Below are 20550 nucleotides of genomic sequence, written 5' to 3' on the forward strand. Positions count from 1 at the left end.
CTTGTTCACTTACAAGCCTGACGGTATAATGCAAGTACACTACAAAGATTCCTTTCATTAGCTTCATTCACTTTTTTATCTACCCATCACCCAGATGAATCTATAAACTGAAGAAGTAATCCTAGAAAAGCCGTCAAAATATCCTTTGTTTCTATACTCGATGTCCAATGAAAAGCTAGAACTTGGCTATGTCCAGACTTCCTGACTTGTCTACAAAACTCTATTCTTCTATCTAAGTATAGATAGACTATCTAAACTTATAAACTTTATATACAGATGTATATGTACACATGCATGCAAACATTATTGTAAAAATATCACCTCAATTCAGACGTAAGAGTCCAGTTAAAGCAGGGACCAGCAAAAACAGACTTTCTGCTTCACATGTATTTACAGACTATTTACAGTCTCGGTCCACTTACTCTATAAAGTAGACCTCCCCATTCTCGGTGTAGGCCATCTCCCAGTTGTCAGGCAGAGGTCCCTGTGGGTCCTCCGGGGGAGGATGGCTCAGGTGAGAGTGTGTCTGCTGTGTGCTCTCCGTGGTGGCCGATGGTGAGGGGGTCCTCCCAGGGTAGGACGGTTCACTCTGGCGCGGGACGTAGGGGCGCACCGAGTGATGAATCTCGTCTAATTCACTGGAGTCTCCTGGGGGGGACGGGAAAACAAACATGGCTGTTAAGTGTTAAGAACATTTTGCAGGCTGGGAACGCTTTCAGGAACAAAGTGTAGCTGTGACAAAGATGTGGTGCCGCGAGAGGTGCCTCGATACATGATCGGCCAAAAATGGCTTTCACAGAAGCTGTTGCTTCCAGTGCTAAAACAGCTCCATCACTAATTTTAGTGAATTTTCAATGAAGGGGACATAGTTCCACTAAACACAGGATATATTTTAGCAAGGCCTCTAACATCACAGTCTGAATAAATACGTTCATGAGAGTAAGGAAATGTTTGAAAGAGAAAAGGGCAAAGACTATGAGTATTTTCATAGTTTTTTGATATTTCTTATATTAATTTTTTCTACTTCTTTTTTTAATGTTGTCATTTCATTTTTGTTCATTTCACCTTTTTATTGCATTGTTGTGTATGATCTGGCTTTTCTATGATTAGCTAACTTTGTGCTTTAATTTGTATTTTATGAAGTATCTTGTAACACTGGTTTTAAAAAGGCACTATAGAAATTAAGTTTATTATTATTACTATTATTATCATCATAAAAGATTATTTCTTTCATTCACTCACCTCCTAAACTTTTTGCAACAAATCTCTTTTACCAGCTCAAATACTTCCAATAAGAGTTTTAAGAAAGCCACATCTTGCCTCAGTATCAGAACTCAATCCCAAAATGTTAACATGTAATCTTTGACTAAACACTCCACTGCTACAGAATAAATCTGTTCCCCCTAAACTGCCTCTCACAGCTGAACGGAGAGGTTTGTTTCAGTTCAGGCCGTTCACACCACACACCACGGACTCTGAAGTGTGATCACCTGGCTTCCTGTTATCTCATTTCACACCCACACTTGACTGGCAGCTCTCACAATCCCAGACAGCAAATAAACAACTTTCGGTCCCACCTTGTAAAAACACATGGCAGAATCAGCTTCAGGGCTGAGGCAACCTCCTTGTAATGCCTACTGACCCACTAACATACAAGACGAAATATTCAGAAATAACAGCAGTAAATCTGTTTATTTCAAAATCATCACTGAGAAATACCCCTTTAAATAGCACTCATGTCAGCACTATGGGCAGGTAAGATTGTGGCCGATCCTTCCCACCCGGGTCACAAACTCTTTGAGGTACTTCCCTCCGGCAGGAGGCTGCGGTCCATCAGGACCAAAACCTCACGCCACAAGACCAGCTTCTTCCCGGCTGCAGTTGGTCTTATCAACAAGGCCCGGGACCCCCACCTGACTTGGACCCTTAACCCGCCCCCACGCCTCAAGTCTGTGATACATTAACACACATTAAACTGCACATTGCACATTCTCATTGCACTCCTGTTTTGCATTTTGCATTTACTTTATTTTATATATTTCTTTCTATATATATCTTTTTATTTTATATTTGTTTTTTTTCATGTGTGTAGTACTTACTGTGTTTTTATGTTTTATGTTCCTTGTATGCACCTATACCAAGGCAAATTCCAGGTAGGTGTAAACCTACTTGGCAATAAATACTTCTGATTCTGATTCTGATTCTGATACTTGACATTGATCAAATTAAATCCCCTCTAAGACAAACACAAATAACCTGTCAAATAGTAATAACATCATTCAAAACAAGTTCAGATATGGAGGTGGTTCAGTAGTCTCTGCTGCTCGCAGCCAGGTGGCACTATTTTGCATCTCTGGACACATGGATACAGGCAGATGTAGTCAAACCCAGAAACCACTTACTCACCAATCAAAGAAGCTCTTGTATTCTGCAGCCCCTCACCACTTCTCCCGCTCTCCACCTTCTTTGTGCTCCTTCTCCTACTTTGTCATTTTCTGAGCTTATCCTCCTTCACACAAAACAAACCTCCCTTGCTTCTCTCTCTCTCTCTTTCCCTCTGTCCAATCCTTTTCAGTCTTGCCCACCTTTCCCTCTCCCAGTCACTCCCCCTTTCTCTTTAATTTCCTGCTACCTTGTCTCCACTTCCATCCCCTCCCACTTCATCCATCTCCGCTCACATTCTCCCTTTTCCTTTCCTTGCATGCAGAGCTGCAGAGGCCAGGATCGCATTCTGGTGTTATACTCCAAGCTAAAAAAAACACAGCGTGTTCTCATGTTGCCACTGAAGACAAGCTCTGCAAGCAGCCGCCCGTGTGCTCACTGACTTGAAGTCTATTTGCTTTAAAGGAGTCAACACCAGCTGAGAAAGCATGTGAGTCATGTGGTAAGGAGTAAACATACAACAGCTATTATTATAATAAAAGGACACTCAATCACATGACTTCTGCTGATTAGTTGCATGCTTAATGAGTAGAAAGTAAAAAAATCGGAAATGTTGACAATCGAAGTGAGCTCGTCTTTACACACTGTGTTTATTGATGCCAAATGTGGCGCCTCAGTTTGGCTGTTGTGTGTGCGAGGTTGCCAAATTTAATTTAGTTTGGAGTCTGCTGCCAGCTTTGGGGCCTGTCTCGGCCTGGTACGTATTCTGTGTCCAAACAAAAGAAAAAAATGTGTCTAAATACATTTGAGACAGAATTTTGTGAACACTGGGGTTCTTGAGTGAATTTTGCCTCCCCACTTTCATTGTGAAAGTGCTCAACAAACGAAATGCACAACTCTGCTCAGATAAACATCTAGAGGAGGAAATGTGAGGAGTGTTTGGTGCACCAGTGTAAAGACCATTGACAATCAACTGAGAGCGTTTGGGAGGTTCAGAGGTCATGTAGCATTACATAGTTGCATAAAATAAGTGACAGGCATTGTTTGTGTTGAATGTATGGTGTGGTTTAGCAACTATAATAATCAATTGATCCATCTGGTATTGTTTTTATATTAATTAAAGCTAGGGTTGGTAATTCTGAAAAAAGCTAGCAAGAGCAGGCTACACTTCGAAAATATGCAACCGATGCATCCCACCCTCTCCCATCGACCCTCTGTCAAGGCTCCACTGACAAAACACATAGTCGCACACTACCTGATAACTGCTAGAAGCTGTGAAACGTAGCTATCTTCTGACTATCATCTCTGCTTCAGCTGTGTTCATCGTCCTGCTGAAGACTCCAGTCACGCGCTGTGAGAGCACGGGCAGGGTGCGCAGGCAGGGAGGCTAGTGATGCCGTTTTTCAGACATGACCTCCGGGTAAAATCCAAAGAATTGGCTACGGAGTTTACCCAGAGTCTGTCTTTCAGACATGCACAACACAGCGGGAGGTTCTCTGCACAGACGCATTTACAACAGCATCAAATCCTCTGTGTTATTCGGGCGAGAGGTGGAGCAAGATTTTGCATCTGTCGCGTGTTAGAACACCCCCACTCGGTCGCAATGAATTCAGAGAGGGATCCCCTGCTGTGTTCACACATTAACTTCTCCTGGATTTCCACAGACATTATACGAGGTCAGGTGGTTAAAGTCCGTAGAAACAGCGGAGTGTCTCACTCGGACATTTGTGTTGACACATGCACCTCCTCCAGAGAAAATACGGAGGATCTGTGGAGTCCAGTGCATTTCTGAAAGCAGCTTGACAGACATGTACACCAGCCAATCATCTTGATTTATAGATGGATACCGGGCCGTGAAGAGGATTTCAACAGATAAGATAACAAGTTTTTCAGAGACAAATTTCCAACCCTACCTTTAATTGATAAGTCAGAAACACATATGCCAGTCACAAGAGAGAACAGTCCTATGAGATATCTTCAAGTTGTCCATTGTGCCACACAAATAAACAATCATATTATACATAAAGAGATATTACAGCTATTTAGTGTGTTTGGTGATTTAAGAGACAAAGATCCTGTCTTGTCTCTCTAGTAACACTTTATGTTAAATAATTTAACTGTTCCCTTTACGTCACAACTGACATCCTCGGCTTTTGTCTGTGGTTGGAGAAACTATCTGAGAAAAGTTATTTACAACAAAATTAGAAAAGAAATTTCACTTAAATTTGACTCTTGCATCAACCACAACGCATGAAAACATGCATTGACCTCACTATCATACATTATGCTTTATTCTCCTTGATGTCCCGACCTGTGCACGTACCTGTAAAGCTACTGTTCATGTCAGGGAGGTCCTCGTCGTCCTCCTGCTGATGCTGTCCTGGCCCTATTCCAGCATTGTGCATATCATTGTAGGACTTGAAACGTCGGGGAGTGGAGTGCTGCGAGCCTGGTAGGCTACCGCTGAGCCCGTCTGGCAGTGGGGCATCACCACTGCTACCGCTACTGCTAATCACTTTCCCACCGGGGGGCTGCACCGGCGGCTTGGGCGTCCCATAATAGTTACCTAGGCAACGGAGAAGGAGGCAGGGAGGAGGGGATTAAAAAAAAGACAGATAAAAGAAGGGAATTTTAGGAGGAGGACAAGAGAGGAGGGGTCAAAGGTTGGTGTGTGTGTGTTGGAGGGGGTGTAGTCATAGCCTTTGTATGCAAATGAAGAAGCTGGAATTGTCCGTGGGAGAATGAGAATCTCTGAAGCAAAACTAAGTTTCTTTCATGTTTGGTCCAAATAAGGTTCACAAACAACAAAATTCAACACCAATTGCATTTCCTGCCATTTTCCACTATTATGACTTAATTAAATTCATATTTTATGAGTCAAAGTTGATAAAGTGGGTTCCACACACCACAACCAAATGTTTTGCATTCACTTACACATGGACAGTGCTCGTCTAAGTTGTCTAAAGACATTGAGTGAGGCAGTTTGCAGCTAAATTGTTCTTAAACCTAATAATTTTTTTTCACCGCCAAATTTACTAGTTTACTTTCATCCAAAGTAAGGCTCAGCAAATCTGAAGAGACCGTTAGCATCGGAGAAACAACATCAAGCCAACATCTTAATGAGACACAGCGCTATAAGCATCCAATATATAAAGGCAGCAGAGAAAAAAAAGACTCCAACTACAATAGATTTGTTGGCAACAGTCTTAAAAATTTTGATCACAAATGAGCAGTTCTAATTTTAATTCTTAAAATGTTTAGCTTGGGCCAAACTGTGACGAACCAACCTACTGCTGAAGACAGGCTGATCATGTCTCCAGAGGAGTCACAGTTTCAGTTGGACATGTTGGAGCAGAACATAAATCCTACAGTCAAATATAACGATAGAAATATTCAAGTGTAACGATTTAGATGGTGTCAATCATCATATCACAACCACAACATGTTGAAAGTGGGTCTATTATTTTTTAATAACACCTCAGAACATAGACTGAATTAAAACTGAAATATCACCCCTTTGCACCAGTGAGTCATTCCTTCTTTTTTCCAATCATTTCTGCTTTTTAGCGACTAAACACAAAAGCGAGCCAACGCTGCCTTTGGACGCTGAACAAAATATTTTAATTGTGCATCAAGCTCACTCGACTGATTTAATTAAGTGGCAAATACCACTGGGAGTCCAATTTTGCCTGATTTGTAACTTTGGTTTCAGCTTATTTGTGGTGGCCAGCAGCCAACAAATCTCTGCAGGATACACTGCCGCCCCTCTGATCTCTGGGATCATCCCACCGCATCTATGACACCAGCTTCTGGCTCCATCTTTGAGTTCAGCACAGACTTGGAACTTAGCAGTCGGATCTGATCAGACGACAGGATTCTTTAACGCATGTAGATGCATTTAGCTTTTGTGGAAGTAAGTGAGCTTGTTGCCTGCAGAAGTCCACTGGCTTTGTTTGCTGCTTCTGTTTTGCTCTCAGAGGGAAATTCATTGTTATGGAACAGTGAACAAGTTAAGTGGACTGAACAGACACTTCGTTAAACATTATCTGAGCGAATGGAGGGGCTACATGGCAGTGTCGCTGTATGCAGTCCTTTATTTTAGTTTATCAGCAGAGCAGAAGTGTTGTGTACTCTATGTGATGCACAACTGTCTTAAGCCGGTTTCAGACATGACCTGTGGGTAAAATCCAGAACACTGGCTACGGAGTTTACCCAGAGTTTGCCTTTCACACATGCACAAAACAGCAGGAAGTTCTCTGTGCAGATGTGCAACAGAAACAAATCCTCCGCATTATTCAGGTGAGAGGTGGAGCACCCGGGTGCAACAGGCAGAGGCAGGAAGTGACGTATTAACTCCACTGTGGAGATAACATGTTTTTCTTGACAACACACAGACCGGTATCAGGTCACCGCTATTTTGCATTAGAAGCGCCATCAACCCTCCCAGTCGCTCGCGGTGAATCCAGCGTGCAATCCCCTGGTGTGTTTTCGGATTCTCCTGGATTTCTACGGACTTTATAATAGGAGGCCAGGGGGAGAAAATCCGCAGAGACTTCGGAGCGTCTAACTCAGACATTTGCGTTCATACATCATGCACCTCCTCCGGATGAAATAGGAACAGGATTAACAGGAACTGCAGAGTTCCGTGCATGTCTGAAAGCAGCTTTAGTGAGAGTCAAGAACAAAAATTTTAAATAAGAAAAGAAAACTAAAACCAAGTGGCATGCCCACCATCAAGCGTTTAACGTAACAGATACTGCATCAGCGTGACCATACAAAACATCAGTAAATTACTGAAGATTCACTTAATGTACCCAACATCCACCACCTTATTCTTTCATGAATCTACCTTTGTGATACTGTTTGCATCACAACTTTTCAAACTTTCCGGTAAACTTTTCACACTTTGTGCTGTTCTACAACTTTTCTTGTTTACTTCCAACTGGTGTTAACCAATATGTCCGAAAGCTGCTTTCAAGCCCCCAGAGAGCGGAGGTAAGCATGTTGCTCTGGGCTATCTGACCTACATCTATGGTGAGGGCAAAAGCAGGTGCATACCAAAGAGCAAGGGACTGGAATTTTTACATTTCAGAAAAAGTGCCTTGCTGCATTGCACTGTGATGTATGGAGGGGATCATCACTAAGCATGTGCTCTGTGGTCGGCATGTTTTTGGTTGGAAGCAGAGCGGGTGTATGGTTCTCTCCTCCTGTGCCTGCACATGCACCTGTACAGAAGAAGGCTGACTGGCCTGGACCAACGCAAAATGCTTGTTTGCTGATAATATGGTGGTGGAGGAAGAACTCAAACATTTTACTGAAGTAAAAATACAAATAAATAGACAAAAATCGACTCAAGTAAAAGCACAAGTGTCCCATTAACTTCTTCTACTTGAGTAAAAGCTGAGTGTAGCCTATTCCTATTTATGGCTATCTAAGTCTCTGCCTCTTCTGAATCCTGTTCTTTTTCACCAGTGACGCTGCAGCTGCAGGAGGCAGGGTTTATATTACCTGCACACTCTGATTGGATCACTGGACCAGTTCCCCTCCCATTATTGATTATTTTTTATAAAATATAAAAAAACAACATGAACATGTAACCCAATGCATTTTTTAAATGCTGTGGAGTAGAAAGTAGGGGTATTTACTGATGTGCAAGTATTAAACTTTTCCACAGTCACCATCCCACTGTGTGCCATTGAACCCAGTTTAAAAGGCATCTGATGTTTAATTTGGATCGTTTGGATGTCTTAAACCTTGTTGTTTATTGTTATAAAGTTCCATATAGCTTTCCTGGGAATGTGTCAACATAATGTCCCATTCTCTATTTTAGGTCATCAAATTTTGCCAGACAATAACAAAATGGACAACCAAACTACAAAATAGACCCTGTAATGAGTAGTAGGTAAGACTCACTTGTGCATTTTCCTTAAAAGATCACAGATCCATTCTGCTGCTGCAACCACAAACCATCCCTACCCTTCCAGGTATGAGAGATGTGTAGTGGTTTCCTAATAGCCTAGTTAGCAATCCCCCAACTATATATTAAGAATTTACCTACAATACACCCATGTTAATTTCTTATTTACCGTCATACGTTCCTATCTCCAACAGGGTTCCACTATTTTCCAATTCCAGGAAGTCCTCCTCTGAGAGGAAGTTGTAGTCCACGCCACTAACTTCTCCTTCGCGTGGGGCACGGGTTGTACCTGGAAAACAAAAATAGAGTACAAATTGAAAAAAATGCATTTTTCTAATAAATTAAAAAAAGAAACACCAACTGAAAATAGGAATAGCAGCAATTTTTAATTGCTAACAGTACATACATTACAGACCTCAACAGTGTGGTTCTGGAAGTAAAAATCCCATTCGTTTTCTGAATAGAGGTTTTGATTAAACTATCCAATGTAGACTTATCACAATATACAAGATTGTAAAACGATGTTATTTGCTCCTATAGAAGCCACAAGTCTGTATAACATCAACTGAGTTTTAAGAAAAAGCTGATTTGTTCGCAATGTCAAAGACGCACCTCAAGTAACCTCTGGTGGAATTTGCTGTTACGATGGAAAATAATTACCACAACTGCAAAAATTATGTCAGCTACTACACTAGGTTCCTACACTATGCTCTATATGAAACACCATATACATATATACGAGACAGTGAAGACACAAATTACAACATATTGCAACACTATACTAACAACAACGTTCATTCAAAAAGAAGCGCGATGAAAGTCGTTGGAATCGGATAATTTGCACACGTACACATAGCTGATCATCCAGGCTTAACACTATTTTAACAGGATTTTCTGAAACTTTAAAAGGAGAAAATAAATGGGACCTTTACTTCCACAACCAGAGCCGTTCCAAAAGTGGATGTTTATGTTACGCTCTATTTCACGCTTTTTGAAAATGTCCAGATTTACAAATTAGACAGGGTATATACAGTGTCTTGGAGATGCTAAATAATATATATTATTGGTAGATAAACATCACAAATAATATGATAATAGGAGCATCTCAGAGCATTTATCGCTCCACACTGACAGCGGGCTCTAGTAGGGAGATGGTCCTTTGTTTCCTATGTGCTATGATCCTCCCTCACACTGGGGTAAAGTATGAGGTAGTGTAGTAGCACTTTAGTGATCCTGCCATATGTTTGGGGTGTGAATGTGATTCTGTATTGTTTGGCATGTAGCCGGTGAGATTCGAACATTGGTCGTCAATGGCTGCTGAGAGTTGGCACGTGTGGCGTCAGTGGTGAACAGCTTTACAGCATAATGGTGAGATTAGAGCACTGCAAACCCATTGTAATAGTCACTTTTTTTTTTTACATTTTCTTCATTCATTCTTCTTCTTTCAGCGATTCCAGTCTTTAGATGGCTAACTCACATGTTCCACACTTTTCCACCATTGTCTGACAATGGTAATGTTCTCTTGGTAGGCATCTCACTCTCAACTACTCTTATTGTATCCTACTTCATTTCCTTTTCTGTCAGTGCCTTGAGAAATGGATCAGTTTGATGCATCTAGAGAGCGCCACGGAAAAATATCTTTCTCATCTTGCTTGTTGTGATAGACATCTATTCAGCGACAGCAGAGGTCTTTCTCTTCCTCTTGGCTTTCATCCATCTCTTCGTCTAACTGTCTTCTCTCCATTGGGTTGCGGGTAAAAATAGATGAGTGGGGAATGTGGGGAGAGGCTCCCATTGCAGCCACATTCACTGACACTGGTGATAAATCACACATGTGATGATCCTAACTAAAGCAAGCTTGCATTATACGCAAGTGAGCATGCGACATATGTAGAGAGGCAGGCATGTTGGAGACTTCTGGGGACACTGAAGGTTTCATACACAATATTCTTGACATGCATCAGTTCAGTCAAATAACTCAGTCTTTTATGATATCTCTATTTTGAGCTACTCAACGGGAGTATGAGGATATATCAAATCTTCCTTCAATGATTTAGGCCCCTTTTCCACTGGTCAACAAACCTAATATTTTGATTTTGTCTGTAATGGGAATTGATGCAATCGGCATTCACACCTGGGGTCAAATGACTCTGCAGTAGACGGAGGTTTTTTATCGGCTCCGTCTCCGATCAGCACTGATGGAAATATACACCCAAGTGAATGCAAGAATTTCATCTTTATTTGAGCAGTCTAGATGCTGACCTGGCACTTGTTTTGTGTGACGTTATTGCGCACATTGAACTTCCGGGCATTGGTGCATAAATAGCCACGATTGTTCGTGTACTTTTTAAATCTTGGGAACAACGTGCAACAGCAATTTATATCTCTACATTGTGCAAGATGTAACCCTGAAAAAACTGCTTCCCAGTTTCCGGCGCATTCGTCACATCAAATTTAACTCACCACAAAAAAAACTGAGGCAAACTCGTCTACTGGCAATGGGAAAGGAGTCAGTCGCCTTTTTAACAGGTTTACCCATACAATAAATTCTGCGTATTCCCACTACTTTTGGTGTAAAAGATGAATACAATTCAGTATTCATGCCCACAAACTTCACTTACACATCAAGTGAAAACTGATTTAGGGTCCTGAAGTCTATCAAACAAACTGCATCCAGCTCTGAGTCTTTTACAGAATGTCAAACTTGGGGAGTCCTCCACCTAAGCAGAGCGTTCAGCCGACTGTCAGCTCACTTCCCGCACAGAAGCCTCCATTGATTCAACTCCATTTGCAGCTTTTAGAAAACCAAACAGGAAGTGGAATTGTGACCGGTGTTTCAACAGGGATACAAATGCAGAGGCCTGGCACAGAACCAGGGGTGAGACACTGTCATTGCTATAGGCCTAATTAATTCAATAGCCTATCCCCACAAAAGCTCCATTGACTCGGCTGTGAAATAGAGTTTCACAGTAGTTGTGAGTTAGGCACAGGGACTCCGGCCTAGAGTTGGGATTGGGGGAGCTGAATGACAACTCTTCAGAATGTTGACCTCTAAAATGCAGACAAAGATAGTGAAGGAGTGAGACTACCAAGGCAAGCAGGAGTTAGCATAATCCTGCAACTGGCACACATAATGATGCCTGGGAGATTTGCTATGAGGGGGTTCGTCTAGCGCTGGCTGACTCGTGGCTTAACAGCTCCAACATCTTCACCAGCTGAGATGGATGGGTGGGCGTTGTAAAAAAAAAATTATCATTAGCATTTCAAGAAGAGGATCAAGGAAGCAAGTGTCGAGATACTGGCAGGCGTACTGTAGTGTGGGGAGCTTGGAGCTGCTACTTCTGCATCAAAACACATGCATGGTTGCATGCCCACAAAAACAGTAAATGTACTGTAGCTTGTAACTGTGTAACACACCACAATAAACAATCCAGGATTGTATGTTGTTCTCACAAATAGATAAGGAAAAAAAACGGAAGTGATTTCTCAGTTCTCATGCATCATCTGCCACAGGGTTTCAGCTGTTGCTAGGGACAACCCATGAAGGATCGGAAATACAGAGAGAGATATGGGGAAGCTACATGAAGACGTTTGTCCTCCAGTGATGATGCTGTCCTCTACACGGTCTCCTATGACTTCACAACTCCCTTTTTAATTCTACCACAAATATGAAGTAGCACAGAGGTGTAGCTCAAAGGCCTGGTCTATATGAAAAAGCATAAATGATGTATGCAGGAGAAACATGAGGGTGGGAGTAAACAGAAGCAGAGAGAAGTGAAAGCGAGAAAAATACACTTAGAGGAGCAACATTTACATGGAATGCAAGGATCGAGACAGACAAATTTCCGTTAGGCTTGTATTCAGACTAATTTAAAAGGTGGTTGTAAAAGGGAGACTTGGAAACAGAACAGTTGTAGGGCTGGGCGATATGACTTCAAATCAATATCAGGATTATTTCAAACTTTTACCTCAATTACGATTAATGAACGATAATTTTATGACACAAACACCCCACCCTCATGGAGTGCATCACTCGGAGCATTACTCAGTGTCGGTCAACAAGTGACTCTGCTCCTCTGCTCTTTTCTAATCACTCACACTGATCTTTGTAAAAACCTGCTGAATTCATTATTATGTGTTCATGGATAAACGGGGGGCTTCGCTCGAAGTTAAAACACTGCGCTGAGTCATAATCTGAGGGAAGAACTTCTCTCCTGTCAGATAGACTACGTGTCCTAATAACTTCTGATTAGTGTTGGTGTTTATTGTTAAAGTGGAATGTGAGCGCAGCTCAGCTGGGAGTGAGGAGGGAGGACATGCAGCAGGGTGATACGGCACGAAAAGTAGCGGAGACCCCACAGTTTGTGAATGCAAGCATTGGGGAAAGTATTAACCAAAATAACCGACATGAGCAGAATTAGGTCGGTATAGGTGTATAGGTTATAAATGCCGGTTACGATACATTTTTGGTTAATTCCCAGCTGTACACAGCTGCATATTCTTATGCTTAACGGTGCACAGTCTATAAAACACTGTGCTTCAAGACATTGTTCTTTCACACGTCAGCTATGTTTTCCTTCTGTAAGCATCTTCAGGGGTTATGTGGAGGTGGAGCGTTTGTCGTCAAACAGGTGGACTGCTTTCATGTGCCACTAAATATGACCAAATTTCAACATACACATATATAAAATGATGAGTCTCTGTTTTCTAAAACAAACTATATTATGAATAAAAGTCTGAAGTTCTTTTCAAAAAAAGAATTTATCAGAAATTCCTTCCAAATTGTCAATATATTTGACTGAAAGGAGGCAAACTTCAACAATGACTTGGCATCCCTAGTCTGTATTTGTTGGAGGGTTGCAAATGTTAAGTAGCAAGAGAATTGGCCGGATATCATTTGAATCTCTGTATAAGGACAGCAGACAGTAGGGAGCCAGAGTGTATCACTCTGCTGCGGATCTTAACATAACATTTTGTGAAACTGCCATGGTTGTGGCATACTAATTTGGTAACACTCAAGATTTGAACTGCGGTGAATCAGCAGTTAAAAATGTAGAGCACTAAGAGCTCGACACATCCGTTGCTTGTGTCATTCTCTCTCTCTTTCTCCATCCATCCTCTCATTCGTCCCCTCACACACAGCCAGACACAAGGCACGGCCCAACGCCACTTTTTCCCTCTGGCAGTCCAGCAGAGAGTTGACTCAGATGCCAACAGTCACGCAGCGAGTGTTATGACTCCTGCGTATGTGCATGTTTGGCATGCACATGTACATGTAAAGAGCTTGTAATGGTACAAAAGGGTTGCGAGGGAAACACCTTCTGTTACAATCAGCAGCTGTTCCACAAAACACCACCCTACCAACCAGCACGTACACACTTGTGACAGTGGTGAGGAGGTGCACGGCCACCAACATGGTTTGTGTCTTAACAGGAGCTGTAGGTGGAGGGTAATCACTTCATGGGGTTTAATGCAGCATAACGTCCACTACACATACACAGTTCCAATACTGAGAGGGGACAAGAGCCAGGAAAAAGATGAATTAAAGCAGAATCAAGATTTTTAAATAAAAAAAAAATATTCCAATAGGACGCAAATATTGTTCTGTCTTTAGGATGTAAAATGTGTCAGAGCTACAACAAGTTGTTGATTTATCAATTAGTCGATTGACAGAAAATGAAAAAACTAATTTTGAACTAACTGTTTACTAAAATAAGACATCTGAATATATCTCTTTGAAATTTGGTTTCCTTCACTTAGATATCCTTCACAAATTTCTCATATTTTATGGACCACATAATTAAGTGATAAAATAAAGATTGGATTAATCAATAGTAACATTGATTGCTAGCTGCAGCCCTAAATTGTTTGCTAACACTCAAACCATACACACTTGGTAAGCAGGGCTAGGATTGATGCTTAGACTAGTATGTAGTTTGAGAATGCTACGATCCAATCTATTTCAAATGTTGAATTTTTTTTTTTTATTTAAATCTTGCAGCTTAAAACTGATTTTTTACAGTTTCTAAAACAAATAGCAAACATTTCAGTGTCAGCGTGACCTTGGCACTGACAATCAAAATGTTCTTCTCTTCACACAGTATGTCAGGATTGGGCTTAGAGAGCATCCAGTTACACCATGATGTCTTTCAAACAACAATCGATACACGGCAGCAACTGGACACAACCCTCGCGGTGACCTTGGCCTTTCTAGTTTGTGTACACCTCCACTCGGCTGACACAGGATCAATTTCAGATTGTTTCTGACAACTTTTTTCAAAATCTCCACTGAGCTGACTGAACCACGGCGTTCATGGTTCACATCTTCGTTCAAGAACAACGATGAGGACAACTGTGTGATGGTGTTGGGATATTCGATAAACAAACATCAATAGGAAAAGGCTTGTTAAAGTCAGTTGATAACAAATCTATTGCAAAACATCTATAACTAGCATCCGTCTCAGACTATGCAGACTTTAAACTCACTTTTGACAGTATATTGCCTTCATGAGTCACCTCTTCAACTAGTATTCAACAACAAAGAGCTTTCTACTCTACTTTTATGAGAATAAATTTGACATAAATGTGTTTGGATTTCTCAAACTGAACAAACCACAGAAGTTCAAAACCTGAAATAGACATTGTGATTTAAATACAACAGAACAAAATGGATTACCTTAATGTGCTTAATATATGGACGATCTGTACCCCTTCCCTCTTCAAGCACAACTAACACTCCCTGGCAGACAAATCCAAGCACCTCATCTATATTTAATTGCTGGGAGACTATTTTAAGGGAGCCTCTGCCCTTCGAGTGGCATCGTAGACTCAGACTAAGGTTGCTAACATTTCTGAAGGCAGAGGATGGTACTAAGGTTAGATCTCAGAGTACAATGGTAGTATAAGAAAGATGTAAATTAATATATCCTTCAATCATGCTTCCCTGAGACACCTTCCACAACACAATGAAAGACTGAGGTGAATTACGATCACGTCAGCCAGGCTATTTATTGTGTGAGGACAGGATGCAATGAAAAATAGCTCAGCCTAGAAACAACTGAGTTTTAGTGACAAAGGAAAACACATGGCATTAAAATTAGCCATCTTTTTTTTTTAACTCAGTGGCATCAAACAGATGAAAAACGTAAAACGGAAGTTTAAACAGGCACACGTACAGGCACACCCAGCTTCTAAAAATAACCATGAGTGAAAAATCTGTTTATTTCCTACTCTTGCGTCCCCCCCAGAGCAGTTGAGCACCCTGAGCCCACATATCCCCCAGGCCTGCCCTTGTATTTCAGCTGTGACCTACATTTAATTCCCTCCACAAGGACAATGTTGGGCTTGACTCCTTGGACAACTTTGGGCTCTTGACTGGGAGCTGAAGAGGGGTCTTGTTCGACATCTGCATTAGATCCAGGATGGACGTGAAGCGTGGCATCTTTCAAAAGCGTGTCTTCGTCTTGCTCAAATCTTACAGTTTTCTTGATGTTTAAAGATGTAAGCGACCCAGACTTATTTACCTCGTTCATATTAGCACCAGGTTTTCTTCTCTTTTTTTGGCATCCGAAACACCCACAAAGGTTTAGAGAAAGAAAAGTGAACATGTCTATGTTCTGATGCAACCAAATCAGACAGATCCAAGTAGATGAGTCCAAATATCCTTCGCTGTTCAAACTGTGAAGGTGGTTCCACAAAGACGAACTGCAGCAGCAAAATTACAGCAAAGGTTACATAACGGTATGCACCTTTCCTCTTGGAACAAAGAATTTTAAGACATCTTGATTAGAGCAGTCCAAATTAGTTTAATCCTTTGTTTCTATAGGTTATAAATAGTGACATAACTATGTATATCGTGATCACACAACTCATTATTTGACTAAGACAAGCCTTCAGAGTAAGCCCACACTACACCAACAGATATACAGACTTCAGTATGACCTAGTTACAAATTGTCTTCAAAAGTCAGAGGGTTCAGAGAAACAAAATGCAGAGTAAGGTGCAGGAACACCTTTAGTTCAGAGCTCTGTGGGTTTATTTCTTGGGCGATTCAAAAATGCAGGGATGAAAATAACACATGAAGATGACGTGTTTCACCATATTGTTCATGATCATTGTCAAGAGTGAAAAGTAGGCCATCATAAATGTGTTTGGCAACGATTCATTATCATAAATGTTCTATTAATATCCCCGGCTATTCTTACTCAGCTTGTATTTAGGCATTCGGGTCATTCAGGACGGTAGTTATTTGAAAGAGTGCACTTTAAGCAGTTTGCTGTTGACATGGAAACAATGGCAGCACTTACAAGCTGACAGGGGTTTAGGGACATTTTTAGTTTTTTGTTAAGTGGATGAAACACATGCATCACTGACAAAATATTGTGTACAGTTACATGTATGTACAAGATCAGAGAAGCTATTATTTACAAAGCTTGATTACAATTTTTATGAGCGTGAAGCTTTGGATATAGAATAAGAGATTCTCCTGCCCTCCCCTCCATCACTCCTTTCTGCTCCTATGACTCCTCCACTTCACTCTTTGCTTTCATTTCAAGCTTTGTTTATTCCGTCTTTAGCTGCTCCTCTCATTTGTTCCACTTCTTTAAATCTTTAAAACACTAGCGACTTCCTTCTCTTAATCTTTAAGCCACTATTCATCCACTCTTCCTTTCATACAAAGACTATTAAGAAAGTTAATACCAAAGGCTCGTCCACCCATCCTCTGATCTGATCATTTGTGTTTTGGCAGATGTGACAACTGCCTGTGTGGCCAGGCACAACCGTCCCTTCTTTTGGGTTTGACTGGAGGACAACTGTGGTTTTTCTCAAGTCCTGCCAGAGCCCAAACTCAATTTTTGCCACTCAGATGCTGATGATGTCATATAATTTAAAAGTACATCAAATGAAGCCTCATACTTCTAGGCTGCTTCACATATTTAAATGATTTATGGTCCCATGATCCAGATGGGAAGGATAATGATGATTCTCTAATATATTTTGTGCAGTGAAACTGCAAAATGTTTTGTATCAGAAAAAAAGGCAAGAAACAAGAATAATACAGAATATATGATGATGATGAAAATATTAATGAATATGTGTCATCACCCATAAGTCATATTGATGCCTTTATCTACACTTGTACAACAATCTATGATTACATTCACATTAGAGTCACATTGGGCATACAGAAGCAAAGTCAATGATGCAAAACCAGGGATATCATTTTTTGAATCCACTCATTCTTCTCTCTTGTCAAAACCTGGCACCTGAAGTGTCCATGTTGAAACTCTACTGCCGAATGTTCAATCGCGAGATTTGTTTGTTAAGCTGATAAAGCCTGAAGTCGCTCGTCTCAAGCCGAGATAACAGAGGTCTGGTCAGCCAACATGGTTTTGGTTTTTAAACTTGAAGGCTTCAGCGCCGACCAACACTAATTCGAGTGATGTCACTTGAGACAATTTATCAAAATTCACACATCTACTTCTGAAGCCACAAAAGGCCAAAGCTATTTTATTGTGCAGTATAGTTTACTCCCATAAGCAGACTTTGATGTGTAAACTAAACTTAATGGCAGCAACATGGAATAAAACAATCCTTTACCTTTGATAGAAAGCCCTTAGAGCTAAAAAGTTTTGTGTGCTTTGCTCAAAGACATCAGGAGACAGTCTGGTTTATTCTGCATTAGCATAAGTCTGGAGTCTGGAGTCTCTGCTGTCCTCAGTCTGAGCACGTCTCACGCAAAAGAGTCAAGCGAAGGGTTGAAGCAGTGGCCCAGTGTGATATGTGCGCTAACAGCTCTGGCTTCCTCTCTGATAAAGATAGGTGCCTCAAAATACAGCCACCAAATGCTTTCCCTAAGTCTTGCCTGTATTAACTGCAGAGGAAATTGCCCCATGCACTGAATCAAGCTGCTTTGAAATGAAATGTGATGACTGTGTTACATTAAAGGCAATCGTAGTCTTCAGTATGTCTTTCACAGTCCAGTCATTTCATTTTCAAGTCAAACCCATTACACGTATGCCATCTAGTATATTTCCTACAATGAAAGTATGCCATATTTCGAAGCCTAGTCTGCAAGGTATTTATAGATTGTGAGGCTGAACACAGGACGACACTAATGGCATTAACACACGTAAATAAATGCATCATACAGTCATATCTTGTGTAATCTGGTAGACATGGTTTTTCAAACTGACCACATTTTGTTGACTTTACTTTAGAGTCTATCTTGCTGAGATAAGTGACCACATAAAGAATATTGTATGTACTGTAGATGGTGGACAATTCATAGAGAACATGGATAACAGTCCCTGTCTTGAAAAGCTGGAAACAATCATCCGCCCAACTGTTGTGCAGAAGCTATTACAGAAGCATTTCTCCAAATCTCCACAATAAACATGCTCTCATGTCAAGCTGGCCAGCCAGTCCACATTTTCCAAGAAGATACTGAGGCATGTCCTCATGGATCATTTTCAAGACACACGCGACTGCACGCACCCAAACACAAGTGGAGGCGCAAGCAGACCGGCGTCATATTCCAGAACCAAAACAGATCCAGCCACCATCTTGGCCGGTGTTAGCCTGCCAGTGCTTGTTTTTCTTTTTTTGCATGAAAAACACACACACACACACACACACACACACACACACACACACACACACACACACACACACACACACACACACACACACACACACACACACACACACACACACACACACACACACACACACACACACACACACACAGGGAGGTGTGAGGAGCTGACTGGGGTTTGTTCGGTCGGCAGGGGGATGGAGCCATCTGTCCCAATAAGGGTTAATCCAACCAAAAGCACAGGCCGCAGATTCCAGCATTTTCCAGTCCTTAAATTCCTGACTACGTCCTGGCTGCATGTTTAGTTTGCTTTGCTTTATTTTATTTCGTTTTTAGTTTTGTCCCCCATCAACCATCCTACCTGATTTTTTACATCCCCAAAAATATGTCAGGAGTCCTACCTATGTGGCAGTGGCAGGGATTTCAATGTTGGAGAGGCTGTTTTTTTTAGTAATTTAACACACACACACACACCTTTCATTTAAGGTGTGTGTGTGTGTGTGTGTGTGTGTGTGTGTGTGTGTGTGTGTGTGTGTGTGTGTGTGTGTGTGTGTGTGTGTGTGTGTGTGTGTGTGTGTGTGTGTGTGTGTGTGTGTGTGTGTGTGTGTGTGTGTGTGTGTGTGTATGTGTGGGGGGGGGGGGGGCTGGCTAAAGGAGCCTCGCAATGAGGGGGCAACACACACACACACACACACACGCATGTACAAAACCACAATAAGATCAAAACAGGCCTTTCCCTGGACCTGTGACATGCTCCGATCTTTTGCCTTTGCTTTAAGCTCTAAATACTTCCCATACAGAAAGGAGTGTATGGGAGCAAGAGGCATTAGAATGAGACACAAAAACCTGAAGGGCCAGTCGTGCAGTGTAAAGCTAAATCAGCCAGAAATCTTCCTGAAAATGCCCCACGCACACACTGTCAGCCAGCCTTTGTCTATTTAGTCCACCCAGAAAAAAAACAGAAAAGCACCACAGGCTTCTCTACCTTACAGCAACATATCTAAATGGAAAAGAAGGGCTTTAAAAATGATCCATTTAAAAGGGGCGGGGAGGGAGTGGGGATGGAGGGATACGGAATGGGGGTGTTGACGGTGAGGGAGGGGGGTCATCCAGACATGACATGGATTGAGAAAGGAGAGAAGGAGGAAGAAGGGAGGGTAGAAAGGTAGGACTGCTAACCTTACAGCATCCTGGAAGCTCCAGACAGACAAACAGGCAGACGGCAGTTTGCAGCTGGAGGTAATGGCTTCCAATATGATCAAGCATGTCAACACATCACAGCCCTAATTCAGCCATCCACCAGAAACACACATCCTGTTCATACACACATGGGAAGTGGCACTTTGAGCACACACATACAGAGGAATCAAAGGGGGGCACTGACATCACACAGACGCACGCATACCTGAGACAGACAGACACAGACACACACACACACAGCTTCCTTTTGACCACAACACATCAGCCTCCATTACTGCCAGCAATGTGCCTCCGTCCTCCCCGCTCTGCTCCTGATGCCTTACGCCTGATGCACAGCCATCCTCGCCGCCTGCCTGCCTGCCTGCCTCTCCATCTCTCTCCATCCCAACCCCCAACCATTAAATCACGGCGACCCTCAGCTTCCCTTTTCCAAACGCCCAAAGACACAAAAACA

The 20550-nt window shown here is 41.8% G+C and overlaps 1 protein-coding gene across 9 annotated transcripts in view; it reads right to left on the reverse strand.

Annotated features, from left to right (window-relative positions):
• Nucleotides 1-20550, reverse strand: part of magi1b (membrane associated guanylate kinase, WW and PDZ domain containing 1b) — a 140423-nt gene that overhangs the window by 50608 nt on the left and 69265 nt on the right. For 8 of the 9 annotated variants that reach the window (XR_004613788.1, XM_034584765.1, XM_034584762.1 and 5 more), the window contains exons 3-5: nt 8469-8588; nt 4706-4948; nt 423-648 (exon numbers count right to left, since the gene is read on the reverse strand). Coding sequence is in view for 8 of the 9 variants with exons in the window: in XM_034584765.1 (XP_034440656.1) it covers nt 423-648; nt 4706-4948; nt 8469-8588 (589 nt within the window). In the remaining variant the exon portion in view is untranslated. Of the gene's footprint in view, nt 1-422; nt 649-4705; nt 4949-8468; nt 8589-13449; nt 13454-20550 lie in introns of those variants that run through there. The other variant, XM_034584767.1, reaches the window with a different exon arrangement.

Source organism: Hippoglossus hippoglossus, chromosome 5 (assembly GCF_009819705.1).
Source record: "Hippoglossus hippoglossus isolate fHipHip1 chromosome 5, fHipHip1.pri, whole genome shotgun sequence".
Classification (NCBI taxonomy): domain Eukaryota; kingdom Metazoa; phylum Chordata; class Actinopteri; order Pleuronectiformes; family Pleuronectidae; genus Hippoglossus; species Hippoglossus hippoglossus.